The sequence below is a fragment of the Achroia grisella genome, unplaced genomic scaffold (assembly GCF_030625045.1).
Source record: "Achroia grisella isolate CSIRO2021 unplaced genomic scaffold, CSIRO_AGI_Agris_v1 utg1573, whole genome shotgun sequence".
In the NCBI taxonomy this organism is placed as follows: Eukaryota; Metazoa; Arthropoda; class Insecta; order Lepidoptera; family Pyralidae; genus Achroia; species Achroia grisella.
In genome coordinates, this window is record NW_026712655.1 from 1,287,537 (window position 1) to 1,304,067 (window position 16,531).

General features: G+C 31.6%; 2 protein-coding genes across 2 annotated transcripts; both read right to left on the bottom strand.

The window, feature by feature from the left end:
• Positions 1–180: 180 nt before the first annotated feature.
• LOC131841094 (ankyrin repeat domain-containing protein 27-like) lies at positions 181–4,080 on the bottom strand. Its single transcript, XM_059189332.1, has 2 exons — positions 3,929–4,080; positions 181–3,844 (listed from the first exon to the last, which is right to left on the bottom strand). Exon 2 carries the CDS (start codon positions 3,838–3,840, stop codon positions 1,099–1,101), a length of 2,742 nt encoding a protein of 913 aa, XP_059045315.1. The 5' UTR covers positions 3,841–3,844; positions 3,929–4,080; the 3' UTR covers positions 181–1,098.
• Positions 4,081–5,060: 980 nt separating this feature from the next.
• On the bottom strand, positions 5,061–6,325 carry LOC131841085 (H/ACA ribonucleoprotein complex subunit 1-like). The gene is made up of 3 exons (XM_059189323.1): positions 6,277–6,325; positions 5,768–5,935; positions 5,061–5,278 (listed from the first exon to the last, which is right to left on the bottom strand). Exons 1-3 carry the CDS (start codon positions 6,323–6,325, stop codon positions 5,061–5,063), a joined length of 435 nt encoding a protein of 144 aa, XP_059045306.1.
• Positions 6,326–16,531: the final 10,206 nt, after the last annotated feature.

Sequence of the window (16,531 nt, forward strand, 5' to 3'; positions counted from 1 at the left end):
TGTTAAAAGGTTAATAAGTCAGTCTTTAAGTATAAAAATAAAGTGGGTTCGGTACATCATGGCACGAAGAAAACATATACTTTTGCTTCTCAACATTTTGGCTTTTTACAATCATAGAAAAATATTACTGTTCTGTGCTATAATACCTCCTGGTAATAACGTATCGTAATGTACGTAATAACGTGGTATACCCCTGATAAATTTGTAATAACGGGACCTTATCTCATGTTCATTTTAAAATCCTAAACTGGTGCCCTGCCAGTGTATGTTAGTAAAGTAGGTGGGTGCACTATAATATTATCTATAAAAAAAACAGATATACATACTAACATTAATAGCATTGTTGCATCAAGGAATATATGTAGACATGTTATTGAAATAAATACTTGTGGAACTAGTGTTAAAACCGGTATGACCACATATTTAGGTAATATTCATTAACAGCATTGAGCATGTATAAGTGCCTCATTGTCATTCCATTTAAAAATGCAATTTTAAAGATTCGAGAGTTTAAGTGATGAAAAATTCCACTAGTAGTAGACTAGGACAGTCCTGAGATTTTAATTTGAGTATATATAATATTAATTTAAGAAGCAGTTGTACTGTGCAGCAAGAACTATGATTAACTTTTGATTTAGCTACTAATAATATAATACTTTATTAATACCTTTGTTTTTAAAAATTGAGAGTTGCTAGACTTTGGTAAGAAATGCTTTTTAAAACATAATTATAAACTTAAAGCTAAAATATTAAGAATCCATTTTTCCCTTTAAGTTGTTTTAATACTTACCCCTATTAACTTTTGAGCAGATCTTTTACATGCATTGTTTACATAAAGCATTGTAAAAATAACCTATTAAGATAAAATAATAAAAGGTAAATTAGTTTTAAAAGCATAAAAAGTAATTAATTAATTTCACAATCTTTTGTAATATTGGATGTAGGTGTAGTGCACCAAACATATAATTACTTATTAAGTATGATATTATATGATTTATATAAATTTATTACTTAGTATTAAAATATCATAGATATTTTAATATTAAGTAATAAAATATCTCTTAATATATGCGTATTTGCACAGGTATATTATACTACCTATACTTTATTTGTGTATTTTTCTATTAAATCAATTATAGTTAAATGCACTTTATCTTTAGCTACAGTTAATGCTGACTTTTCAGATCCGTTTAACATACTTGTGTCAGGTTTATAACTAATCAGCACTTTGGTTGCTCCAATATTACCCATTTCACTTGCATTATGTAGTGGAGTGTTACCCATTGAATCTATAGCATTTATATTAGCACCATTGTCCAGAAGTATGCGGATGACAATAATTTTGTTATTCAATGCAGCTAAGTGTAAAGGTGTTTGACTTTTTTTATTAATACAATTTATATTAGCTTTGTTAAGTATAAGTATATTGCATAACTCATCCAATCCATAGCGGGCAGCATAATGTAATGGTGTAAAACCAAATGAATCAGAGATGTTTACATCAAAGTCATTAGTAGCTTCACATTTTTTCTTACAAGTTCCACATTCACACAGGGGATGGCACAAAACTTTGGAATTTTCGGTGTCTATGAAAGCTTCATAGTCAATTTCCATATAAAAACAAGCAAGCTTAACATCTCCATATGATATAGCTTTTAATATTCTTTCAATGAGTTTTAGATTTTCTACAGCTTTTGATGATTTATTTTTGTTTGATTTTAGATATAATTTTTGTAACTTAAGACTTATGGCATTGTCAGATTTACAATGCAGTGAATTTATATTGGAACTAGTTATATGTATATACTCATATAAGTTAGGTGTACATGATTTCAAAACATTCAGTATTTTCAGATTGTGTGCATAATCAAAAGCTGTTTTATGATTTCTGTTTTGCAAGGAAGGTTCAGCTCCATTTTCTATAAGTAACCTGGCTATCCCTTCATATCCCCATTTGGAAGCCAAATGTAAGGGTGTGTTGCCACTTTCATTGACACAATTTATTATAACCTTTTTTCTGCTATGTTCTGCAAAATATATTAATGCTTTAACACAATTCATATGTCCATTATTGACAGACAAATGTAGTGGTGTGTTCTTGTCAATGTTAGTTTGATTAATGTTTGCCCCAGAGTGTAATAATAAAAGTAAGGCATTTTGGTGTCCTCTGGATGATGCATAATGCAGTGGTGTACAGTCATTAACATCTGTAGCATTGATATTTGAGCCCATATCTACCAGAGACTCCACAATAGTTGCCTTACCATGTATACATGCTATATGCAATGGTGTAAGGCCATGACTGTCTCTAGAGGTTACAGTGGGAGATGTTTTCAATAGATTCTTTGATATTTTGGAACAGCATTTTTTACAGTTACATAAGGGATGACAAAGTTTGTGATAAATATCAACATCATCATTATCATCATCATCATTTGATGTATCACCTTCTAGTGTTATTTTTAGGATAGTTTCATTATGTTGAATGCTTGTTAAATGTTTTTGATTTCTTTGCAATATAGATTGTACTTGTTCTGAGTGATTAGCTTTAATTAATTCAAATACGTATTCTAAAGTTTCATCTTTATCATTTGTATCAGATGTTGAAATAGACTCTGTCAGACTACTCTTCCTTTGATTATTATTAATATTCTCTTCAGAAAGACTACTTTCATAGTAGTAAGCTTCAGGGTCTGGGGGTCCTGCTAAAGCTCCTGACTGAATATGTTCAATCACAGCTTCTAGGGTAGTTATGAGAAAGGCACTTTCATCACCATCACCTTTACCTACCCCACTAAAACGAAACTCCTTCATAAACATAAGTTGGCTGTACCAATTTGGCAACCCTGACTTAATTACTAGAAAAACAAAAACGGGCAATAAATCATCAGCAGTTAATAGAATTACATTATTACTTTTGTCTATTTCAGTAATTGCATTAAGGGCTTGCTTTATACATAACACTTTTTCTAAAACGGTTTGATAACTATCAATTTTGGATAAAATTTGTTTTGCCTTAGGAACTGCATGATACAGCTCCTTTTTAATATCCAGATCTCTTAACTGTATGTCACTCATATTTCGAATCTTTTTATTAAGATGAGAGTCTTCATATGCACAACATGTACATATTGATTTGAACAGAATATCAAATAATAGTTGCTGCATATAACATTCTACAGCTAATTTTATATTTTCAAGAACCTGTTTACAAGCCTTAGACTTTTCTCGAAGCCTTCTGTTCTGTAATGCAATTTGAAGGCACTGAGTGTATAGCTCACTAACAGCATCCCTTAAAGGACTCAAAGCTACAGGTAAAGTAGGATTTTTTTTCAAAAACGTTTGAATAACATGTTCAATTTGATCAAGGACTTGACGACCAGCTGCTTGTGTCCAAAGTAAATCAATACAGTCATTAATGGAAGTGAGATAATCTTTATATATGGTATGATCATCTGTTATTGAGGCTGGTTCAAGAGGAGTTTCAATACACCATACTTTATATTTGATGAAATCTTCAGTGTAAAATGTCTCTTCAAACAATATATGGCTCTGCAATGGAAGGCCTTTTGTAACTTCTAGAGTGATCACTTTATTAGTGACTGTTACCTGTTTCTCTGTAAGAGTACTATAATGTGTCTCCGGGAGTTCGTCGCTAGGAACTAGTATATGTGCGCAAAAATCTTCTATGGTAAACACACGAGTGTTCAAACTGCCAATACGCGGCACACATATAATCCATGACTGCGCGATGCAGTGATGAAATAAATTCATATACTTATTTTTTAACTCGACAAAAAATGGGTTATCCGAGAGGATTTCGTCGTAGGCTCCGTTCATTTTTCTGAAAAGAATTAATAAGGAATTATATACGAAACATGAGGCTATGGCGACTTAATCTTATATTATTCAACATTCTTCGGCTTACCTAATTTGAATATTACACGTAAACAGAATAACTTATCAATAAAGTTTCACGCAACAAAGTAAACACTAAACTGAAGTACAGACGGCACGGATCGAAACACATGATTAGTTAAGTAAATTAGAAAAAATATATTTTTGGTATAGTCAAGTAAAACTAGTATCAAAATAAGAATATGACATGACATCGAACGAATGATAGGCATTACTTGACAGTGACAATCAAATTGACAACTTCATTGTGAATGTCATTCATTTTATTGTCACAAAGAATGAGAACATAATCACATTTTATTAAATTATATGTCTTTATGATGTACCCACCTTTATTTTGCTTACGTGATAAAATCCGTTATGAAAACCCACCCCCCTATTGGTGAACGTGTACTGTTGGGTTCCTATCGGCTATAAACCTTACCGTATTTCCTTTTTCGCTATATTGCCAGGGTTGCGTGTAAAGTTAACATTCTAGGCACCGCAATATTGGTGCCGGTTGCCCGCGGTTATTCCTCAACGCGTGTGGTCAACTCTTTCCTATTACGAGTCCTCCACCCACCTACGGAGAGAAACAATGGAATACGGGTTGTGCACGTGCATCTGACTAAAGTGACGTCAGTTAGCCCATTATGGCGAATTCATTAGGAATTAATAAACCATGATAGTTTCTAGGAAGCGACCGTGGAGCTCGGCATGTCTTGGTACTTATCTACATTATTAGCAATAGGGTTTTCATTATTCGGTATTAACTGGCTTAAATGGACATATTTCAATTGTATATGTATATTGACAAGTATATTCACACCAATAATTTTATTTCTAAAAAATGTAGTAACAAGTAAGTACCACTTTCATTATAGTAAGATGCCTATATATTGTTATTAAAAAAGTGAAAATGTTTACATGAAATTTCTTTTTATTAAATGTGAAATGTGAATGTGAAATTTTTATTAAATGTAAGTAAGTACTAAGGAAAATTTGGCAATTGTGAATAATTAAATTAAAAACAGTTTTCTAATGAAATATTTATTATAATTAAACTGTAGACACATTGAACAGTCATCACAGTGAACGTAATATAGAGAGAGAACAATGACATTTTTATAGACATCGTAAAATAAACAGTTTATAATTATATTCTATCCCCTCCCGCCATGTCCGCCTCCAAATCCACCAATACCTCCTCTACCACCTAGTCCGCCTATACCTCTGCCACCGAAACCTCTGCCCCCAAGTCCACGACCACCAAATCCTCTTCCCCCAAAACCTCTACCGCCAAATCCTCTGCCATATCCAAAACCAGGTCCTATACCAAAACCACCTATCCCTACAAATACTGGTAAAGGATATGGACGATCTGAAAAGACATATAAAATTAGTTACACAGTTCAAAACCGTAAATTATTGCTGGCAGAATGCATTATGCGTTTTGTAAATCTTTTAGATATTATTCTTTTTTAATGTAATTCTGATTATGGATGCATTTTAGGATGAAACACTAAAAATACTTTTTACTTTTTCTTAAATAATTTAGCTCCAGTCACAGTGATTGTTAGACCTGAATCATCTATGTACTTTAGTAATAATTTTAATAATTTTTCCATACTAAACTATAATGTTTGTTTATCTGCTTATCGATTTCTAACCAATGAATTTTTGGTTTGTTGTATTGATAACGATGTTAGTTGTTTCATTGACCATGAAATATGCATTGGAATTAGTTTCGAGTAAACATTTAGAAAGGCTCAGTGTTTCACATTACTAACAATTATCTCTTCTTCTTCGATTCGACTATTTACCTTTTAATTTTTAAATTTAACAAAACATATGGAATTGTCATACTTACATCGTCTGTAATAGGGATAGTAATCATAATAATATTGCCTTTTTGTTCGTGACAATGAAACTTCGGAGCTCTTATTTCGATTCCCAAGATTAGTTGATGCTGCAATTGGATTTATTTCTTCATTTGTTTCTTTTGACAACTCCTCATTGGTACTAATTTCTGTACTCACTAATATTATTATTATAAAAATTGAAATTGCGTAATTCTGAAAGAAAGAATTTTACATACTTAAATTGTAAGTCAATCTTAAATAGTGGAGAAATATATTAGGTACTTACCTACACCTAATATATTTCTCCACTAGTCTAATTGTGAAAATTAACTAAATGATTTATTAAATAAAAAAAATACCAAACATAATTTTTATCAAACATTGTTATTATTGTAATGATATGTGAACTCACATATATTTCCATATTTGTACGATACGTTTTCTTCTGAGACTGAAATAGAATACTTTGTTTTTGTAATATATAGTCGCCGGCACGTAGTTGCTAATTGGTAGTTACCTAGTTGTATGATGCTGTTATGGTATCCATCAACAACAAAGTCATTCATATTTATAAAAGTAATATTTATCTGAAAATTATATAGTAAACATAAGTGTAAATTTTGGCAGACTTTCCGTGACATTAGTAAGCATGACAGGTATTTATATTAATGTTGGGTTTATCCATATTACAAATACTACACAGAAACTTGCCGATACAAAATATCTCCAAACAAGTGGTCTTATAAATGTATCTAATAGCATTGTTGCAAATCGGAGTGGGTAATAAAAAATACGCCAAGATAATGTACAGTGTGTGTACCTAAATGTAAGAAGTATCAGCTAAAAGCATATTGTAAGAAATTTGTCTGGCAAATATATGAAGACCAATTTGTTGACTTGGTTTGGCTGTGGCACTCTTTCCCGGCTTAGCCAGACTTGGCTGAATTTCTATGGTTTTAGGGAAGGATGTAGCTTGGCATGCATGCTTGGGTCTGAATACTTTTTATTAACATTTTTCATCGTTCCTCTTGTAAACAAAATTTTTTTAATATATAATGATTGGGATAGCAGTATCTAAAATGTATTTCAAATTGTGAAACATAGTGTTGTGATAGTCGGATAGAGTTGCATCTTAAGATGAAGATCTATTATAAAAATTATAATAAGAATAAGTTGTTGCCGTACCTTTGTTCGTTCTATAATGGATATTCTTGGTAACCCCTTGTTTTATATTTTAATTTCACACTAATCCCAGAAAATTCTATACTTAGGAATTATTCGAAATGTCTAAATTTTAATTGATTTGTGACTAATCTTTACGTTTTAGATTTATAAACTAAAATAAAAATTTACTCGTCAATTCATATCCGTTGGGATAATAATATATTAAGATTAATAATAATCGCGCCCAAATTTAGTAAATATCATATCAAGTTCGTTCGGGTACAATACAGTTATAGGTAAATTAGTACTATAATAAAAGGTTATTAAAATTCCTCACAGAATTATGGGAAATATGTTCTGCGCAGGCAAATCCACAGTAAGATCATATTTCTTTCTTACGTAGGTAGGTCATATAAATTACATCGCCAATTCTCTTCTACACTTCAGAAATCCTCTCAGTGTAATAAGTTATGAGTATATGCTAATCGTGGCTCTTTGATGTTGTGTCTACCCATTTTTAGGGTTCGGTAGGTAATAAACAAAGCGGAACCTCATTAATTTCGATAAGTATACCCATCCCTGTCTGTCCGCATAAAAAAATTTCACAGCAAGTTCAATCGTAAAACTTTACAGAAAGTTGCACGATGTTGCACGTAAAAATTTCAGTGGATTTTGCTATGACTGATATAGTTTCGTTGTCATGTTCGCCTATTCAGAACTATGGCCACAGTATTCTTAGAATTTTTTACAGGCTCATAATTCCGTTATTAAAATAATTAAAATACTATGTCGGTTTATAGAATTTTATACAAAATTAGCTACTGAAATCTCTTTATTAGGGTCATATTCATTTGATATTTTGTATTAGGTCCATATGAAATATCATTAAAAAATTGACAACATCATTTTCCAAAAATTAATTTCATAACGACAATATCATTAGAAGTGCACACAGTATGGATCTATTATTGAAATAGAAATATGTGGCCATTTAAATTGATAAAAATGAAACGATGCAAGAAATAAAATTCTTATCAATATTTTCCAAGTCCCTACCTATTTTAGGTGATTAAATGGGATGACGATGTTACGTTGAGCTGGAGGTTTTCTAATATTATGTAAACCCCGCATAACTTTGTTACGTTTTCCGACACTCTAGGGTCGAGACGAGACGAATAGAATTATGTGCAACGTAAAAGGGTTCGAGGTGATTGACCGTTAGAGGTGATTTATCGGCCCATACGTTTTTAGAGAGTCATGTCTTTGTAATCTATATTTCCACGCCGGGTCCCTGATAGGTTTAAAGAAAAAGTATTCATTTTCTACGGCCATCCTTTGCAATTGCTATCAAGCGTTAGAATAGAAAAATATTTAAAAGCCGACTTTTGATGCCATGATAAACAGGGATCGAATATACAACTGCCTGAATCGAGATTCGAAACGTCGAAGTCTTTCTGTCAAGCAAGATTTGGTCTGTAACCCGCGGAAGGACATCTTTCGCGGGTTTGAAGTATTCTCTGTAGACGCCCATTTTTTTTGGTAACGCTGAGCCAAGGCGTTTGCAAGCATTATTTAATAAAAATCATATTACATAAAATAAATATGATTTTCTTCATCCCACAACATAATCTATGCGAACATATATATTTGTAAAATTATACAAAAATATAGAAATGTTAATAAATGTTTCATAATTTCAAATGGGAAGAGACTAATGTTTCCGTGGTAGCCTTTACTATACTTGCTATTTTGTATTAAAATAGGTTTTAGACTATAAGTCATTCGGTAGTATAAATTACAATTATTATTTAACTAGGTACAGCATAGTATATCTTATACAACTGGTTTATGGTGCGTTACATAATAGATAGTACAATGTATGGAGGGTTAAATTTGGCCTAAAAGGGATGACTCTATTACAGATCCGAATTATTTCGAATAATTATTTAGTTTAGAAATACTTATGTGGGAGATATTAACATACTCTGTTATTATACGGGTCATAATTATGGCTTTGTCTCCTAACTCTCAAAGTTTCTCTTGTGGACACGTAGAATGGCCGACATTTCGAATTTCATTCCAGTTAGTATTAAACTTTCTAATGGATTAATTTCTGGATTTTAGGGTATTGTTAGATCGGAATTTGTGTTTCATTCCTTCATTGAGTGAGCTTCTTGTGTATCTTAATGCTACGAATATATAGTCAGGTAATAAATATCTGAATAGGGTAATCCTTGAATTTAAATGGTTAGAAATGGGTTTTTTTTGTTACCGATTCATCGAATTGTGGAATTCCAATACCATCCCAATCCCGAGTGCATACTCTAGGTAACAACTGAGTGTAGCGAGTTCATCAGGAATTAACTGTGACTGTTTCCAGGGAGCATGTGGAGGTATATGACTAGTCATTGCTAAAAGTGGGTCCAATATTATTATTATTTAAGAGTATTACTGATAATGTTTTTACTCTATGCAATGCCTTGCATAAAATAGGTACTTATGCGTAATACTGACCGCTATCAGTATTAAATGTCACAATCTTGGAAGTAATTATATCTACAACTATTACAAAACGTCTATAAGCATTTAGGGGAAAAACTTGATCGAAAAGTACTAGAACATGTCCACTAGTATTCAGGCTGCGAAAAGCAGAGAATTTGGGGAAGGCCTATACACAACGTGTAACCAAATTATCTGTATTCTCTATCAAAATTGCCTGCTATATGGAATTGCTAGTTATATATGTATATTAGCATTATAAAAGAATTGACTGTTATTAAATTATGAACACATACAGACACATATTAGTCATAGATACTAAACTTTCTTCACTGGGTGTAAATTATATTTATTTAAATAATTCTTTATTTACATACTTACACAGTTTATCGATTTCTTACAGTACCTAAATTCAACTTTTGTCCACATACAAAGCAGTAAAAGCTTTTTTTTAATAGCTGTTGTTTATACAAAATGGAATATTTGCAAATGCATGCAAATTTTACAGGTACTTTTTTACATCATTGGCGTTAAATTTCGTTATTATCATAGTTTAGTAACTTTCTATATATATCTAGTAGGTAATAAGTATTTTATATTTAAAAACTGTCTATGGAAAATTATGATTAGGTACATATTGGATTCCATCGAGGAGGTTCAAGAAATCGTAGTATGTAATATTAACATAGAAGAGAATTAATATGTCAATATTTAATAAATTAATTTTGTATCTAAGTACTTGCAATTAATGCGCACGCACAAGAAAATATTTGAATAATTTTTTCCGTATAAAGCTGTGCCTTTTTATTTGAAATACCTATAATTTCTTTGTTAAGAAACTCGTAAGTATTCCTTAGATTTATACGAAGCGCCGTGGCTTTAATGGTTGCGTTCATTAACAATTACAAAAGGAATTCTTTGAAAATGCCACGCTTGAGGTACTCCTGAAGAAGTTGCGAAAAGAAAATACGTTTTAAAGCAATATGTTGACGACTCATCAGGATCGTACAATAATATTGACAATCGTAATTCGATCATATCAATTATTTTGTAAATATTATTGTTTTCATACATACATATGTTCAAAAGTTAAAAGGATTTTCACGGTATGTATGCGTAAAAACAAGACAATATATTTTTTATATTTACTACCCACTTATATGTATAATACATACGAATGGATATACCATAACCTAGATTTTATTTAATACATAATGTATTGAATGAAAGTATTCCTGACCATAATTTGTTTGCTTTACTCATTTAAACCCTATTTAAAACTACACTTATTAAAAGTACACTGAGACATATTTGTCTACCTTTACCGGAGCGAACCGGCCTTAAATTTTATCAATTTATTGTTTATTTAAAATTTCAATGCCGGGATATGCATACTTCTAAAAATTATTTTAAACTTGAGACATAATCAAAAATAAAAACTTTGAGAACCTATGATGCAATAGAGATGACAAAATACCACGTGAGGCCTAGTACATATTTTAAGAATAGCTACTCCTATGCATGGTATGTTTATTTATTATTATTAAATTAAACAAATAATAAAAAATAAGATAATAGAGCCCCAGACTGTTATTTGTTTTTTGGTATTTGAATTTTTTTTATCATTCTTCTATCCTTATCTGTTTCATATTTCTTCATATTCTCTCATCATAATCACGTATTAATGTCGTTTCTACTCGCATGCTTAGAGCAAAATACACCTACAATTTGTCTCTGAGGAAATCGTATCTATAATAACTCGTAAAGTCATAACTAGTTTCTAAAGTAAATCGTCATCGTTTAGAATTTAGTAAAATACTCCTTTAAGTTGCTGTGTAGGTAGATTCTGTGAATGGCCGATTCGTCCTGTTAACCTGAGTGCCGAGATATAAATAAATGCTTTTGACTGTGCTGAAATAATGTGTAAAATACTTCAACAGTTTGAATGTCAACAACATTTTGTGTCATCGGCAGACTTCTAAGTTTTGACTGTTTATAAATTTCTTAAAAGCGGCGAATGCTTACAATATGTATATCATTTAAGGGACTTATCTTAGCACTATGTAATAGTATAGTGCAATTGACCCGATTAATCTGAAAAAGGGTGGTAGGTTCGAATTTACGCTTCTATTTTATATACATAGTATGTATGTAGTGTACTAAGAGTGGCTCTTTCACGATTATTGTGTTTTATACTTTTTGGAAGATTCTCTTTGTAATACAAGTTTCAAAGGATGCACTCATGAATATTAGAGCGGTGCTACGTCATAAAAATATCTATTTAATGGAGTGTCCTCATTACTTGACCCTTTAACAGCAGTTTCGTAAAAGGGTTAGGCTTCTTTTATACGAACATTTATATTATTGCCTACAGCCTTTTAGAATCCTGTGGTTGTATTCATTCACATTCATAGAATTAGGTTTCAATGTTATATGTGGCAGAGGTTGGAAAATATTCATTTGCTTATTTTATTACGAAATTCAGGTCGCGAGTATAGTAAATACCTACAGAAATGGACTTCCAAAAGCTCTCGGGCCTTGTTGAAGAAAGGACTTACGTTTTTATGTTCCCGCTGGGAGCTTGTTGAGTGCTGGCATGAATACAGTGGTTGCTGAAGTATTATGAAATAGGTATTGTAATAAACAAAATTGCGGGAAAATATGCGTTGGTAGGTGAAAATGAATACAAAAATAGTTAAAGCTACTTTTATATACGTTTTAGGCATTATTTTTGTTGTAAGTATATCGTGGGTACAATGCTACAGCTATTTTAGACATTTTACTTAAAAAAACACTCAAAACTCTAATGTTTCTTGTCACCTCGCCGTCAAAACGAGGTACGAGTAATTAATAACTGAATAGTTTTTAGATCATTACATGTAATAAAACTAAGTCGCTGTCGCTGTCTGTCACTATATATGCTTAAATCTTTAAAACTATGCAACGGATTGCATTGATGAAGCATTTTGTAATAGATACGAGTGATTCAAGATTAAGGTTTATATGTATAATACATGTACATCTTTGCGAAGCCGAGGTGGGTAGCTGGTTATAAGTATATAGAAACAATATAATTATATAAACTTTTATTTAATTTAGACTTGAATATTATTGTAGTAACAACATATTATATATGTACATAGTTTTCGGGAACCATTGCGTTATATCGTATCGACCTATGTATTGACATTTTAAAACGGGTCATTTTGCAGTGCATTATAGTGTTTGTGCCTCGCATGCAAGTGCGATCGGTCTTTGCATTCTACAATGTGTCGTTTCCCTCGAGTGTCACTCGGCGGTTGCAGTGAATAGAGGCCATTAGACCCCTCGTGAAGGATTGTGGCGTATCTTTGCCGCTTCATGCGGTAAATCGCATGGAATAATGCGCAATCTATCTTTAAATGTGAAGAAAACACTTCTAAGTAACTGGTAGTAGCACTTTTACCTGTTTGTACGAATCGTGGAATAACAAGTTATTTATAGATGTTTTATTATTTACGGAAGCTCTCAACCAAATATTTCACTGTTGGATATAGTATTTTAAAGCAGATAATGGATCTCTGCGAGCTAACAGAGAGGGAAAGATCATACGTAAGTAATAACACCGTACATGCAAAAGTATTTATTTATTTCATCAGTTGCATTACACAATTATAATATGGGATTAACCCGTATAAAATGGACTGCAGTCTGAGTCAGTGTTCATTATAAAACATATTTATTACAATTTGATTATAATAGAAATATACATATGCATGTAGATACTATAGTTTTATACGACGATCTCAGTGGTCTAGCGGTCGAGCACACCGCTTTACGGCCGATGGTCGCGGGTTCGTTTCCTCGCACGGCACAAACATTTGTATTCATGAGTATGATTGTTTGTATCGGTCTGGGTGTTTTCTATGTATGTATTTACAAAAAAAAAAAATATCTATGTATATGTATCAGTTGTCTAGTACCCATAACACAAGCTCTAGCTAGCTTAACTTGGGTCTAGATGGTTCTGTGTGAATTGTCCTGAGATTATTATTATTATTATTATATACATAATATTATTGTTAAATTATTATGATACACAAAAATGACAGTGATAAAGTAATATTTTTATACTAAGCGTAATAGTTTATTAGTATTTAATCATATGAATCTATTATGTATTAAAAGTATATTACTACTAATATCGCAATTGATACAAATTTTGTGTGAAATAATATTTTTTTATAAAGTACACATTACTCATTTTATACTTTTAGGAATTTCATGTACGTATCGTAGATACACAGCAACACGCTCACAAATATTTTTTCTCCGCTAATAAAATGTTTACTAACAAAGAAGTTACAAAAGAAATGGATAATGTCTGAGGTATATTCGTTTAGGATATACCATACAGTATGTATAAATTATTCAATATGAAACATATTTATAGTAATAAGAAAGTAGAGAAGGTTTTCTAAAAGCGCTTTATATTTGATCTTTATGCTTTACTCAATAATATTTAAAATAATTCTCACTATTTATTCAATTTGAATAAATAGTGCACGAATATATAAGATTTTTCATGAAAATATATATTGACATTAGTATCTTTTATATATTGTGTTAATATACGTTAAGTAATAGAGTTACAATTATATAATATGAATCCATAGGTAGTACAAGATTCTTATGATCTCCTAAAAATCAATCAATTTAAAGAATGTATTGAGATGATAGGTCTGTTCCGAATAACAAATGTACATTTAGACAATATTATTTAACGTAATTCTTACATAAGACAATTATTTTAACTACGTTTAAAATCTTGTAGAAACTGCAATGTTGAAGTGGAATTAGGCCAGACATATTTCTCATAACTACATATGTCGAGTGAACTTTGAGGGAAAATCTTGTAGTAAATCGCTTGAGTGGACGGCGTTGGTGCTAATAGTTTGACTAGAATATTAAAGAGTTCTAGAATATTTCATAAGGAGAAAGTTATTGAAAATATCTTTATACATGTAGCACGTTAAGAGGTAATACTACTATAATATTATCTCATCTGTGCTATAGGTATTAATAATGCACAGTAATATAATAAATACAAAAGTGTTTTTGTCTATCTGGTTTCCTCATTGTAAAGTTTTTGACGACTAAACGACACAGATATGTACAGATATTAATGAAATTTCATAGGGATAAACTATTTTTGGTGTTTTAATGAGTGTTAGACAAGTCGGTCAAGGTTACCATCCATGCAATGAACAATTACTAATAATTATAAAAACATTAAATTATTACTGTTAAAACTTTATGGGTACATATGAAATTTCTATACACTTTCGTCACAACTAGGGTTCATGGGTTTTGTTCCCGGGAAATCAAGCTCGAGAAAAGTCGAGAACTCGAGAAATCATGTACCTACCTATATAGAAATTAAATTGCCCTTTGTTTTGTTGCGAGGCGGCGCAATAATTTAAGATATTAACGTTTTTGTTTTCTTTCATGTTATTTTTTTATTTTGTAGAAACTATTTTTGTTTACGTTGTTTCTACATGTTTGTACGTGTTTTCTAAATAAGCAGCCAAAAATAGTGCTGTCTTTATAAATATAAGTCTGAATAATTAGGTCCTAAAAAAATTAAATTGGCGTTTTGTAAGGGAATAACCTGAAGTATTTATTTTCAAAATATAATATATATATTTTTTCAAACCATTTCTATTTATGCACTTTTGCCTTTTGTTTTTGCACTTTGGACTGCCCCATCGGAGTTTAATTTTTTCCCTTGCAAGAAGTTATGCAAATTTTGAAAAAAATGGTAATTTTTCCAATTAAAACTCTTCTAATTTGGTAACTGTCTGTTGTGCAGTATGTGGTCAAGCGTTCTTGGCGATTGACCAGCCTCGGTTGTTTAGCAGCTAGCTTTTCCATCATGGTTTCTCAATTGCTGACAATACACATTTGCCGTAATCGTCTGGCCAGACTTAAGAAAGCTGAAGTGAACAACACCGGAAATAGTCCACCAAACGTTCACAAGTAACATTTTTTGAGCCAATTTTCGCTTGGGGCAGGATTTGGTTGGTTCGCCAGGGTTTAGCAATTGCAATGAGCATTTCCGATTATCGTACAAGATGCACTTTCCATTACAGGAAATGATTTGATTTAATATCCCTTCATTATTATGCCGGTTGATTAATGTAACGCAGCAGGCTACGCGCGTTTGCCGATTTACTCCATTCAATTCATGAAGGACCTACTTTTCAAGCTTTTTCACCTTCCCAATTTGCTAAAGGATTAAAACAATTTTGTCACTAACACCGCAGCCTGCAGCTAACTCGGACGGGTTTGCGATGGATGCGCTTCCACAATAGTCTTCAATTCTTCATTATCAACCTTGGATTCCGGCCGCCCACAGAGATTGCTTTGCAGGTCGAAATTTCCAGAACGAAAACGTTGGAACCAAAAATGCACGTATTTTCTTTTGCGAGACCACTGCCATACACATCATTAATACTTCGAGCCGTTCAGCACCGTGTAGCACTGGTAGCACTGGTGCCACAGCAGAACTCGTACTCGTAAATAATGCGATATTTTAAGTTTTTCATTTTGTATGCTGTGAGTGACCTAAAGTGAATAGCTGTATAAATTTGCATATGGAATTCCTAACCAAAGAGGAGATATTTAAGATCAAAGTGGCCAGTACGACAAAACGCCAATTTCATATGTAAGGACATAATATTACTTCTCTATTAAAAAAAAAAATATTCATATTATTAATGTTTTTAAATATACTCAATAAAAGTTTAATTTGATACTTTTATTTGAGAGGAAAACCACTGAATTTTTTGACGTTATTGGATCCAAATAATATGAGAAAACGTATGTAAATGTAAATTTCTCGACAACCCGAGAAGACCCGAGAAATTGACCTCGAGAATTCTCGAGACCCGAGAAATTGAAAAGCTCAAGAAATCATGAACCCTAGTCACAACATACACAGCAATTTATTTCTACATTTAAATGTCCTGCTTTCATTAGTCTCAAATTACATATTTTATAATTAATACTTTGTTTCATTCTTGTTTTTAATGTATATCCATACATATCGCTGAAACTTTAGTTATAGT

Excerpts from the sequence above, each read along its gene's own strand:
- LOC131841094 (XM_059189332.1), bottom strand. The coding sequence starts at position 3,840 with ATGAACGGAGCCTACGACGAAATCCTCTCGGATAACCCATTTTTTGTC.
- LOC131841085 (XM_059189323.1), bottom strand. The coding sequence starts at position 6,325 with ATGAATGACTTTGTTGTTGATGGATACCATAACAGCATCATACAACTA. Across the intron at positions 5,936-6,276 it reads TAACAGCATCATACAACTAG|TGAGTACAGAAATTAGTACC; the intron begins GTAACTACCAAT and ends TAATAATATTAG. Across the intron at positions 5,279-5,767 it reads CTATCCCTATTACAGACGAT|ATCGTCCATATCCTTTACCA; the intron begins GTAAGTATGACA and ends ATGTCTTTTCAG.